At 44.6% G+C, this 13,449-nt stretch overlaps 1 protein-coding gene across 1 annotated transcript; it reads right to left on the bottom strand.

Annotated features, from left to right (window-relative positions):
• Positions 1-637: 637 nt before the first annotated feature.
• On the bottom strand, positions 638-4,191 carry MAP10 (microtubule associated protein 10). Its single transcript, XM_048843873.2, has one exon. The coding sequence runs from the start codon at positions 4,158-4,160 to the stop codon at positions 1,473-1,475; it is 2,688 nt and encodes an 895-aa protein (XP_048699830.2). The 5' UTR covers positions 4,161-4,191; the 3' UTR covers positions 638-1,472.
• Positions 4,192-13,449: the final 9,258 nt, after the last annotated feature.

The following is a 13,449-nucleotide window of genomic DNA, read 5'->3' as shown; positions in this document are numbered from 1 at the left end:
GACTAAAAATGGAGGGATGAGGGTGTGACCGCACTACCACTACCTCGTCCTCCTCTTCTGGCAATTTTGACTATTCATGTCTAACTGGCACATAGTTTCTGGTCAATCAAAACTGCATTTTTCATCAAATAACGATGTCTAAAAATTTTACACAGCTCTACTGTAGTTTACTTTGGGTACAGGAACCATGTTTTCTTGTTTTTAAATTACAACACGTCAGTTTCATTCTCAATAATGGGAATTCAATACTCTCATTAGAGCATGTTAATAATAAAGTGATTTAGGTAGAATAGGGAGGTACTGGCCTACAGACAAAAGCAAAAAAAAAAAAAAGGCAGTAATTGGAAGAATACCTTGGACACTTAAGAGAATGGATTTGGACAGATGCTTAAAAACAGAATTAAGTCAAAAAGCAGAAAAAGGGCATAACCATTCGATAGCTGGACATGGAAATCAAGAAAAACAAAAACTGGAAATGAAATATAAATGTAACAGGGGGTAACTAATCAATGGAGATTACCGAGGGATGTAAATTCTCCATCACTTGGCATCTTTAAATCAAAATTTAACGTCTTTCTAAAATATATCTTAGTTCAGTGTTTAGCAACCAACAAATCATAAAAGGCAATCAGGAGGGTTGTGAGGACTCTGAATTTATTACAATCTAAAGCAATGAAAATTTCTCTTCCACTCCCCACCCAAACTTATCTTTCAAGGTCAAATACAGTGTCAACCTCCTGAAATACACACAAATTGGCTTATCAACATTTTTGTTTACTCCTTTATAATAGATATAAGGGGTCATGAAAATTTATAAGGGGTCCCCCAACTTGAAAAGGTGAGAATACTTTAACCACAAGTTAATGGGATCAGTGTTACAAACACTGGGTGAAATGCTATGGCCTGTGTTCGTCATTATGATAGTCTAGTCTGACTTTCATATCTACATTATCATAATGATTCCTTCTGGCTTTACAATCTATACTGCTATTGCCTATGACAGGCTGTGTGCATGAAGTAGCAGTTGTACTGCATTTACTTCCTGGAAGTGTAAAGGTTACTTTTGTGAAAAAGGTGACTGTTTAAAATATCAGTTTATAAAAATGGTTAGACATAATTTGTACTCATAACTTAACTGCATGGTTGTTTCTTTAGCACTAACATTTTCTTCTGACAAGTCTTTGGATATTCTAGGAAGGCTTACTGCTTCCATTTTCATTTCTACAATTGAAAAGATGAGGTATTTTAACACTTTTTTGCTTGTCTTTTTCCTTTAAACCTAGGCTTAGACTATTGAAGTTTTATTATATACACCAAAGTTACAATCTTTGTTTTTATAAAAACAAAAACAGCAATTTATTAAATTCATAAAGCCAAACATTTGTGTTATATATATCCAACTACAAATATCTTAATATTGTTTATAAAAATAAAAAAGTACACATTCTGTTTTGACCAAGAGTGTATATTGATTACATTGTGTATCCAGGCAGCTTATTTACTACTAGTTCACTGATGTGCTTATATTGATTAGGAATACTCAGTGTCCCAAAATCATCATCCTCTTCCTTGTCTGATGTATTGTTTTCCACACCACTAAGTTCAAGATCAGACATGTTGGATGGCAAGTAGGAGCTAACTTGAGATGTCCTCAGTGACTGGCTCTTTTCCAAAGAGGTTTGGCCCTTTACTACACTATTTATATCAGAATTAGTTTGCTTACTCTTCACTTCAGGGGCCTGGAAAATATTTTGGTCAATTTTGCTATCTTCTTCCTTGATATGTGAAGCTAACTCCTGCTTATCTAATGAACCTGCAGGAGGAGAGGAGTCACTAATGGATACACCGACACCCGCACCTGTATTCTGTTTTTTTGCTTTTAAGTCATAGGTTCTTTTAAGAGAATGGACTGGAGATGCACTTGAAGGAACTGGTAGAGGAGCTGAAATACTTTCAGTTCTCAGACTTTTTTCAGAAAGTCTGGACTTCTTGGATTCTGATTCCATGTCTGAGCAAGCTTGCTTTGGGCTTACCAGTGCACGCTCTGGGCTGCTATCAAGAGTTTCTGAGCTTCTGCCCGTATCGTCAGCACTGGTGAAATCTTCCGAATAGCCTGTGTTCTCAGGGCTGCCAACAAAGTCATCTGAATACTTGAGTTCAGGGTTACTTTCAAAACTATTGTTTTGGCCTGGTTGATAATCACCTAACGAGGAAGCATTATAGTCATCTGTGTCTTTGTCATGAATCAAGTGTACTGCTTCCTCATCTACTTTATTTCCCTTTGCATCAGTATCCTGTGTGAAAGTTCTTGGCAGGTGGACTTTCACACCCTTTACTTTGTAAGGGGTTTTAATTGTAGTTACTTCCAGTGAAGAGTTTGTATTCACTTCATATGGATTCTCTTCCTTAGCATTTTCCTCATGATTGTTTGGTCTATTGCGAGCAGCATGTTTCTGTAGGTCAGAAATGTCTTCCATTATAGTGGTGGAGTGATCTTTTTCAATACTACTTTGTATTAAAGTCTCAATATTTTCACCAACCTGAATATTTTGTTCTAAAATTCCTCCCTCAGCAGGATGCCTGTAAGACATCAGATGCTGTTCAGCAGTGTTTCTGAATAGTTTTCCTCTGGACAAAGACCCTTTGCTTTGCTTTTCTCTCAGCATCTCTACTTGCCTTTTTCTATATTGTTCTCTCCTTTCATGAAGTATTAACATATCTGGATTGGTCTGCTGTAATCGTAACCTTAGTGTATTTGTGAGTCCATAAAACAGTTTCTTCCTTGGGGGTGTGTTTTCTTTGGTTCCACTCTTCTTTTCAAAACAGTTGTTTCTTGATGCTGCAGCTTTCCTGGTTCCTTTCCCTGCTCCAGTCTCTCGTAAGGAAGAACCCGCCAATTTAGAAAACTGTTGCTGACTTCTTTTGAACCTTTCTCTGGGGTTAAGAAGTGTTTCCTTATCTTTCCCAGCTGGCCATCTGCTTTTAGTAAGAGGTTTTGAGGTCTTGATGTCAGCTTCTTCTACTTCTCGGTATAGCCAGGCCAGCTGGGGGTGAACAGTAGAAGGTCCCAACTGCAGGGGCTGATTACTCAGCAGGGATAGTTCTACCAGCAAAGCGTTGACCAGAGGCAGCTCTCTTAGAGCATCTCTGAGCTGCTGGGCACTACCCAGCGACTGGGCCAGGGAACCAGAAGCCCGACCTCTGTCTGGACAAGCTTCCTGTAACGGTGCTGGTGTTGCACTTGGGCTCTGCTCCTGTGGTGCCTGAGGCTGGGCAACTGCCACCCGCCCAGGGGCCCGGGCTGGTGGGGGCTCTGTGGGCAGGTGGCTGTAGTACAAAGGAGGAGGGCAGAAGATGTTTGCTTCAATCTCCAGCTCCCTCACCTCCTCCACACATGGCAGATGGGTCTGGCCAGCGGGGGAAGAGGCTTGGCCGCTGTGCTCAGGCTCCAGCTCCCCAGGCAACTCCCTGCCCTGCGGCTCCGTCTGGATGCCGATAGACGTAGAGTGCCTACCATGCCCAGACGCCTGCTCCCCCGGGGCCCCCTGCGGCCTGGGCACGCTCTGGCGCTGGGTAGCCGGGGGGCAGGTGGGCCTGGGCGGCGGCGCTCCCCCGGCCACCCCCTGCCCCAGGCCCGCAGGCAGGTGTCCCAGCAAGGCCGGCCCCAGGCTGCTGAGGCGGTAGCCCAGGGCCAGCTCCCCAACCCGCTCCCCCATGAGGTCCCGCAGGGGGTAACGGCCCCTGCGGCCCCGGGAGCCGGGCGTCGCCCCGCCCTGCGGCGGCCGCAGCAGCTCCTCGGCGGCCGGGGCCAGGGAGACGCAGCAGCTGCCGAGCAGCCGGGCCGGGCCGGGCCCCGGGGGCAGCGCCAGCAGCAGCGCGTAGAGCGGGGCGCGGCGGAGCAGGCCCCGCAGGGGGCCCGGGCCCAGGCGGAAGAGGCAGGACTTGCCCCGGCCGAAGGGGACGAGCCGCCCCGGCGGGCAGCCCGGCTCGGGTGGGTGCACCAGCAAGGTGGGGAAGTCCAGCAGCCGCAGCGCCACGGCCGGGCGCAGGGGGCCGCGCGCGGGCAGCAGCTGCGGCTCCACCCGCACCCACTCCACCAGCAGCTCCAGCGAGAAGAGAGCCTCGCGCGCACCGCCCTCCTCCGCCGCCTCCTCCTCCATCGCCCAGCGCGAAGGTCTCCGCACCGCCGCAGTCAGGTCAGGGTCTCGCGAGAGTAAGGGGAGGGGGGGGGGTTCGGTGGGATGGGGTTGGTGAAGTCTCGAGGGTATAAATTAAGTTCTCGCGAGAGGAGCGTGGCGGCTCCCGGATAGCGTATGGGAGCAGCGCACGAAGTTACCACGACAAAAACTGTCAGCAACCGGAAGACCTCGCAAAGCCCCTTGGGAGTTGTAGTCTCTGCCCTAGTGCTGGAGCGGGGGAAACCTCCTAGTGGTGACGCTGCAGCACACACCTGCCCGTCACGTGCGTCCGTTCGCCTCGCTGCTGCTGACTCCGGCACTAGCGCTGCAGGGAAGGGCAAGCAACACAGGGGCGGGACTGGGGCTTGTGGGGCCCAGGCCCCAGACCCCCGGGGGTAGCACCCAGCCCTGGAGTGACATGTGCCCATCCGCTGTCACTGCACGTGCCCCAAACGTGCTGTAAATGCCATCTATTCATTTGTAATACATTCCTCCCTGTAGTATCAGAGCACCGTGCACACCCATTGAAAAATACCAGACCTAATTCTCTTCTCATGCTCATATAAATTAGGAGGAGCAACTGGAAATTACTTGAGCTGTGCCAGAGTAAAAACTGATGCGAGATAAGAATCACGCTCAGCATATTCTAGCCAGAGCATTATGTGCCTTTGAACCTTTCTTATCTCCCTCTTCCATTTTAAACCAGTCTCATTGCCACTGATAGAAAAAAATGCTATCAATGAGGTGCTTCCTTTCTGAAGACTATTTTGTTCAATTAAAATCACTGTAAAATAATATGACCTAGATTGATGGCATTAAATTAAAGATACAGAATACTCTTAGCGTTTGCCAGCAGGGAGCTAGCTAACGGAAAAGAAAACTAATTCCTCCCTTCCTTTGTTCTGTTCTATTCCTTCCTTTCTCTCTCCTTCCTTTGCCAACAATCACAATCACCCATCTTAAAAAAGAAAAGAAAAGAGGAAACTGTGAGGCAGGATACTGGCCTTCCATTTAGCCAGCACTGCAGGCTAGAATCCAACTTTTAATTTTCAGCCAAATACACTTTGTCTTCATTAGCTATTTTGCCTGAGTAAAGAGTTACGGATGTGACCCTTTATTTGTGACCGGGACTGAGTGGGAAACACTTAGTGGGCAACAAGAAATCTGTAGTTCAACTCTGCTAGTATTCTGTTAATGCCATTGAACAGGCATTATCTTTGAGACAAAACAAAATGGCAATCTGTCCACCTCTTTAAATGAGTTGGAGGAAGTAAAAATACTTAGCAATTTACAAACAACCCTCAGAATACCCCAAGGAGGTACATGGGTAGGGATCTGCATTTTTCAGGTGGGCAAACTGACACTGAGGTTGTACTCCTAAATTTCAAGATTAGTGGAGACTTCTGAAAATGCCCAACCTGAGAATCTAGGGCCAAATTAATCCTTGATGTCACTCCATTGAAGTTAGTAGTTAAACCATGGATGAATTTGACCTCTGTCGCCTGATTTTCAGATGCTGAGCACCCACAGCTCCCACTGATCTCACTGAGAGTTGCAGGTGTCCAACACCTCTGAAAATCAGTCCCAACGTGTCTCATGATGGAACCCGAATATGGAAGCACAGAAAATTAGTGGATACTTCTGAAAATGTGACTTGGCCAAGGTCAGACTGTGAAGTAGTAGTAAAACAAGGATTAGAGCAGCGAGGGGTTTTTTAATGGCTCCCAGTCCCACAATCAGTTGACATGAACATGCTGCCTCCCCTGAAATCCCTATAAAAAAGATTCTTGATGTAGTTACAATTTGGAAAAAAAAATGATAAACTTCTGTCCCACACATCATGATTTCTAATGAGAGCAATATTACAGGAACATTTATGGTACTGTTTGTTTCAGGTACTAAGACAGAAGCATTCTGAAAAGAGCTATTTAAGAAAAAATCATACAGCCGGGAGGCTGGATTTTGGAATCCAGCAGTAGCTGTAAATGAAACTATATGGGTAACAGGCAGTGTTTAACATTTGTTTCCCATTCAGGTGGATTCAAATAGTTCACGTAAGATATGGCCAAATCAATCAAACTACGTAAGAAACAAAACCACACTTTTTTTTCAGTCTGAATTATTTTTCCCCCCTCTGAAATTAGCACTTTCATTCCTCGGTTTCTCTCTTGGGAATCTCAGATTGCTAGATTTGACCTCAAATAGATGAATTTTGGGAGAGTAATGAAAAAAATCCAGACTTGATAGATACACTTACGTTGAGTGTTTGGATGTGGGTTCTTTCAAATCCTGAAGAAAGACAGTTGTGGATTGTGCACTGCGCCTTTAGCAATGCCAAATCCATGTTCTGGAAGGAGAAAGGCAACCAAATAATATGTCATGTTAGAGTGGTAATTCTAGCTTCAGCCTGCAGTGCCTAACTGGAAGATCAGTGTCTTGTCCCATCCATTTTTGCCCCTTCTCATTCATTAAGCAGCTTCATATCTTCTGACTGGAGTAGTCTATCAGTTCTCCCTTTTTGTTTCTGGTCCTCAGTTCTTTGTGGGTCTTCAATTCTTTCTGAGAAGCTGGGAAGTTGGGGAAATTATCGATGGAATCCTTCACTTAACTTTTGTTTCAGTGTGAGTTATTAACCCTCCTTTCCCAGGAATCACAGCATAGAGAAAAAAGAAAAGGAGTACTTGTGGCACCTTAGAGACTAACCAATTTATTTGATCATGAGCTTTCGTGAGCTCACGAAAGCTCATGCTCAAATAAATTGGTTAGTCTCTAAGGTGCCACAAGTACTCCTTTTCTTTTTGCGAATACAGACTAACACGGCTGTTCCTCTGAAACTAGCATAGAGAACTGGCTCTATATACTCAGCAGCTTTTGATTTAAATAATTCTTTAAAGGATACAAGAAAAATGTTAAAGGTCCCCTTCAGAGAGAGTCTGAGAGTTTTTAAGTCTTTAGATTTATTGACCACCCTGCAAGTGATTGATTCTTTGGTCAGATACCACTTTATGAATGAAGAGGTCTAACATTTGGAAAGAGATCCTGGAAAAAATTAAATTACACAGTCCTACAAATAGAAGATGCTTATTTTGGTGACCAAGGCAATTACAAAATGTTCTGAACATGAGAGACTGTGGCAATTTATTCATCTTCCAACAATCTCTTGTTTTATTAAATATAAAATAATCTTCCCAGTCCTGGGCCTACATGATGGCATTTGGAATTTGTACAAATATTTAGCTTGACAGCATTCTTATTCAGAACGAGGTCAGTCAATCTGTTGGAATATACAATTGTAACAATAAGAACAATTCTGAAATACTGTATCTTACAATAAGTTCAAAGAAGTCTTATTTGGTCCTTTCTCAGCCACTGTGTTGAAACATCCACTTATCAAGTTAGTGAAGTACAAAAAGAAATTCAGAAATTCATGTGGCAGCCTTCAATAACCCCCTCTCAGTTTCTATCAGCATTCATCTTCTTCAGTTCAAGAGAATAAAGAGCTGTAAATTACAAGGGTAAAGCAGAGGGTCAGAGCAATAATCCTCAGATTTCCCTCTTGGAGAGTTCAGGAAGGGTTTACAACGGAAGCTAATTCAGGTGGGAGTGTGAAATAACTTTAAAAATTACTCTGCGGGTTTGTATGCATGGGCGGTGGGTATCTCAGGCAAGGGAGGCTAAGCCTCCCCAAACAGCCAGGAGCCCATGCTCCACCTCAAGGCCCCCTCCTGCCTCCCAATTTTCTTCCGTGGCCCCAGCCCAGGTGGCTTCTCTTCCCCGAAGCTGGCTGGGGATAGGGTGGGCCAGCTGGCGGCCCAGGACTCAGGGCATCTGGGGCTGGTACTGGGGCCAACCGGTGCTCTGGTGCTGGGGCTGGCTGATGCTGGAGTGGGCCAGCTGGGGCAGGGTGGACAACGGTCTGGGCCAGCTGGTGGGCCGGGACCTGGGGTGGCTGTGGCGGGGCTTCTCCAGCCGTGATGGGGGGGATTGGAGCTCCGGAGGGGGAGTGGGGCAGAAGGAGTGGGGCCTCAGGCAAGAGGGGTGGGTCCAGGGGCTAGCCTCCCCCAACTGGCAGTTCACACACTGCCCATGTGTGTATGTAAGGTGATGAGTCATCCATGAAATAGAGCCTGATTTAACACATGCATTGATGAGTCATTCCTGTGCTAGGCTTCAGCCAATCCACAATCCAGGGACTGGTCCAGTGAGCCTAACAGGAGGAACGGCAGCTCAGTCTGCTCAGCATCGCTCGAGGGCTTGGAATTCCTCCTTGCATGATATTGGCAACAGACCCCCCAGCCATAGCTTGCTCCAGCCTTTCACTTGTTCCAGCTCTGTTCCTAGTCCTGCTCCACCCTTGCTATCACTCTGGCCTCGTTACAACCTGGCTCTGGACTCCTGATTCCAGCTCCAACCACTAGGCATGACCATCCCCATCATGGTTCATGACAATGTGTCTGTATATATACACAGGGGATTTAATTATTACCTGCACCCAAGATCCATTTGGTGCAAGGAAGCAGAGAGTATTAAACTCTCTAATCCTTTTCTGCCCCAGCTCTGGCATGAGGAAGAGGAGCCTAGTGACTGCTCTAATTATTTTACTGGAATTTTCTTGAAGGGCCCTTATGCTAGTGGAGGACCAGCATTATGGAACTCTGCCCTACTCCTACCATGTCTCCTCCTGTCCCTGGCTTGCCTTGTATGCTGGAAAGGATGGGGCCAGCTGGTACAGGAGCTTGCTGTGCTGGCTTTATACCAACAGTGTGTTTCTCTCTGCCAGGGGAATTCTTCACTGGCCATTTGTATGAGACTTTTATGTTGCCTGAGTAGTGCAAAAAGCTGGAGTCAATGGAGAATCTGATTCTGTGTGTAATTGTATGTATATTTATACATACAACACATACACCCTTCCTTTCCTGAATTATTTGGCCTTGCCACGGCTGTCTCTAGCCAGTTTATCAAAGAGCAGCCTGATTGTGCAAACATTTGCTCAGAGGAGTAGCCCGTAAGCATACTGTGTAAGCCCGGTATCTTCATTGGGGCTGCTTGCTTGAGTATCAATTTTCTGGATCAGGCCCTATATGTTTGTAAAAAGAAAAGGCGGACTTGTGGCACCTTAGAGACTAACCAATTTATTTGAGCATAAGCTTTCGTATATGTTTGTAATATGTCACATAAGTTTACAGAACTATGAGTAGTTCTTAATGACACATTTTACTTGCATATGGAACCTAGTTAGGAGAACTCTTAAGCAGTAAAAGAAAAGGATCCCAGTAGATATAACAAAAACATTGTCCAACTGTCTTCAACTGGAACTTAATGGAATATGTTGGAAGGGTAATATGTGTATGTGAGTGCACCCCCTGCATGACCTAGTTCTGAAATGGAATTTCTGAAATATCAAGGCTGTTTCTTGTCCAATTTCTGACTCAGCCAAAACCAGAGTGCACTGAAAGTCACTTGCAGGAGTCTGATCCTGCCAGAGTTCTAGCCTCAATTCTAGGCCAAAAATATTTGGATTGTTATTTAAACTGAACCTCAGAACCTTTGGAGGTTCCCACCATGAATTTTTACTGTACATTTGGAGCTCTGGTTCCAAAGCACTCAAGTCATGCTTTATTATTATTATTTTATTTATTATTTATTATTAACAACTTTATTTTAATGCAACAGGTTTTGAGTTTATTTTTATTCTCTGTTATCTTTAACACCTCTTGGAAGTTTAAAAATAGCTATTTTCCTAACAGTGCAGTCCTTTCCTATTTGGCAAATAGTGATGTGTTTCCTGTCTTTTTAGGGAGATTAAAATGAACTAATGCTGTCTTTAGTATTTTACTTTCCTCAAGTGCTGAGAGAGAAGCTTTGTGGGTTAATTAGTCCTGGAGAGTCAGCAGGGGGGCCCCCACAAGATTGTTTTCTCATTGCCTTAGCAAAAAATAATGGTTGGCTTTTAAAGTGTCAGATGAATGAACTTGTGAGGGTAAGTGGCTCTCCCAGCCTGCTCCAAAACACAATCCACACAAACTCAGCCCCTTTTGGACTTTGGCTTTTTTCAAGGGCTAGTGGAATGGGGTGTGCCAAGAAACACAGCTCTCCCTCCTCTGCTGAAAGTAGAGGGAAAGTTGTTCTTTCACCCCCTTTCCCAGGCTTGGGGAAGCTCAGCTGAAATAGGCAGGGAAGGAGAAGAACCAAGAAAGAATTATGCAGTGAGAGCCAGTGACAAACAGGATGTTACAGAGAAGGGGTAGGCAGCTATATGAAAAGCGGCAGAGAGAGTTGGTCCATGTGGAGCCATGCCTGAGGTCCTTGTTCATACCTTATTCAAGCAAAATTCTCTTACTGAAGTTTATAGCAGTTGTGCTTAAAAAAAGAAGTGAAGTATGGACCTTGGAATCAAATCCTATGTGAATATCCTTCTTGGCATAGTTTTTACAATCCAGCAGCACAGCCTCTTTTATTAAAGACCCATATGTCATTATCACTTTAAATTAAAGGTCTCGCCCTCATTCTTTTCCATTATTTATTGTACAACATCATGAACTCATTTGATATTAATGGAAACCCCATGAGCATTTGTGCTGTAATTGAACATTAATTAATGTACCATTGTTTAAATAGTGATACCTACACATCCGGTACACGGGAAACTCTTGCAAGGGATTCAAAAAGGTCAGTTTATTTTCTTTGGCCTTATGGCTGCAATCCTATACTCTCTGTGGTTGTATACATTGACTGATGTTAGGATTCCATTTATTTAGTCATCCATAAAGGATGGCTTAATCAGGGTTGCACACTTTTTATGTGAAGCGGAGAGTCTTTGGGCTAAATATTGTGAAGTGCTGAGACCCCGTGCAACTCCCATCCAAATTGATGAAAACTGCAGGCGCTCAGCACCTCTCAGGATTTGGTTCTTTCTCTGTAGGCAAGGATTTGTCTGGCTCACTCAACACCACCTAAAAAGCTACATTTACAGCGTTCTTATAGGTCAAGATGAAACCACCAGGGGGCAAATTGCAGTTAAGAAAGCCGACAGTGCTTTCTACAGTGAAAGTTCTTACGAACCTCAGCATGGTTTTTAAACTGAATTCACCAGTTAGACGAGCTTTCCTTAACAAAAAACTGGAGATGTCTGCAAATATTTGTTTGGTTAAGAAACTGTTTGTAGTGTGTGCATTTTAACATCACATGCTTGACACTCGTTAAGTCCAAGTGATAATTGCCATTGCAAACCATGTTTGCTAAGGGGCTTATAATATGGCTATTTTGTTCACTGCACGTTTCCAACCTGGAAGACTTCTTTTCCCTTTTGCCTCAAAATGAGTTTAAAATCAATGTGGCTGCTCTGAGAGATTGCAAAAAGTCTGGTGGCAAGTAAGGGGCCAAGAACTTTATTGCTGTCATTGGTCCAAATCCTCTGCCCAGTTATGCATGAGTAAGGGCTGCATGAACCTCTTACTCTCAACTATATCTGCATCAGGCTGAATGATACGGAGGGTGTTCAGGCCCTGTGCAGAAGGGGGCAGAGGTATTCCATCCCCGCTCAGTGAGATTGAGGTAAAAGCTGCTTGTGGGAGTGGAGACCTAATACAAAAACATTTTTCCCCTCTCCCCCCCCAGCCCTCCACAGATCCCCATCCTTCTCTTTCCCCATTTAGGAACTATGGAAGTTACTGCAACCCTAAGGCAGCAGAAATATCAATGGAGCAGCAACATTACCCTTTGAGGTGGATGGGGTTTTGGGTGTCTTGTGAGCATGGTAAGGTGGGGCTGTCTCCTCATCTTGCTCCTCAATTGCCTGGAGAGGGGATCTTCGCCCTGCTGGTATTGTTCTCACCCCGACTGATCGCTCCGTTTCAGAGACTTCAACTGTGATGTGATTGTGGGTCATTTAGCTCATTCAGGCTTCTGCCCTTGCTGCAGCTCCGCTGGGGAGGAACATGCTGCCCACAGGGTCCTGCCTCCCCTGACACCTTCCCCCAACAGCCGGGCTGCTGCATAACATGGAGTTGAGCAATTCTTCGACTCTGTCATTTTCTAGCAGGACAATGGATAGATATTAACTTTCCTTAAAGATTATTCATGGGAGAGCAGGATCTTTACTGCTTGAGTTCATCAGAAAACTTAACTAGGTAGATGGGCCAGGATTTGGCTCAATATATTGTCTTACTGATTAGAGAAGAAGGATGGTTTAATGGTTAGAGCACTAATCTGGGGCTCTCGAGATCTGAACTGATCTCCTGTGGGAGAGCAGATTTCCTGGGTGACCTCAGGCAAGTCATTTAATGTCTCTGTGCCTCAGTTCCCCATCCCTAAAATGAGGCTAGTACCTTGGGCATTGTGTGGATAAATACATTAAAACTGTAATTACCTTGGATGGCTAGATTATACAGGTTTCAGAGTAGCAGCCATGTTAGTCTGTATCTGCAAAAAGAAAAGGAGGACTTGTGGCACCTTAGAGACTAACAAATTTATTTGAGCATAAACTTTCGTGAGCTACAGCTCACTTCACTTTATGCTCAAATAAATTTGTTAGATTATACAGTACCTCTTGCCAGCCTCACAGTCCTTTGTACCATGGTAAACCGCAGTATAGAAACCTCACAGTCCTTTGTACCATGGTAAACCACAGTGAGATCCCTCACCCAGCACTAAAAGGTGGTGCAATTGTTGTTATGACGACATTAGCAACACTACACCATAGCTTTATAAAAACTGAAAGTGAGGCATTACACAGTCAATCAAAGAATCAGCCTCTCGCTACCCCCACTTCAGGCCTAGGCATTGTAGCACAAAGAGACTGTTCAGCAACTCTGGGTAAATATTTAGTTCCCCGATATGCAGATGGCGAATATTTATTTCACCAATGTAGAGGAAGCCAAATAATACTATGGTACATGGCTAATTAGAAAATGTTCTCACACCACTTGCACTGCTGTATGACAATCTCTATGTGCAGGAACATAGGGAGTACTTGTCTATACCGTTTCCAACTGTGTTGTAGGACTCTATCACAGAAGACCCGACAGCAGCTGCTGCAATGCTTAGGAACATTGGGCCAAACACATCCTGGTCTAATGCCATAGAATTTAGGTGAGCTACATCAGGAATATATTTGTCTCAGTGAGCTGGTTGCCTTCACACAGAATTTCCCTGTTTGCAGATAAGTATTTTAAGCTTATTACTATCTCAGTGCCATTTTATGCATTTCACATTTGAATTATTCCTGTTGGAGGCAGGTATTGTTTGGGAAGATGTTGCAATAATTACTGTG

This window comes from Caretta caretta, chromosome 3 (assembly GCF_965140235.1).
Source record: "Caretta caretta isolate rCarCar2 chromosome 3, rCarCar1.hap1, whole genome shotgun sequence".
Classification (NCBI taxonomy): Eukaryota; Metazoa; Chordata; order Testudines; family Cheloniidae; genus Caretta; species Caretta caretta.
The sequence above is the reverse complement of the archived record's forward strand: the minus strand, read 5'-3'. Positions and strand labels throughout refer to the sequence as shown.

Coding starts and splice junctions, on each gene's coding strand:
- MAP10 (XM_048843873.2), bottom strand. CDS start 4,160: ATGGAGGAGGAGGCGGCGGAGGAGGGCGGTGCGCGCGAGGCTCTCTTC.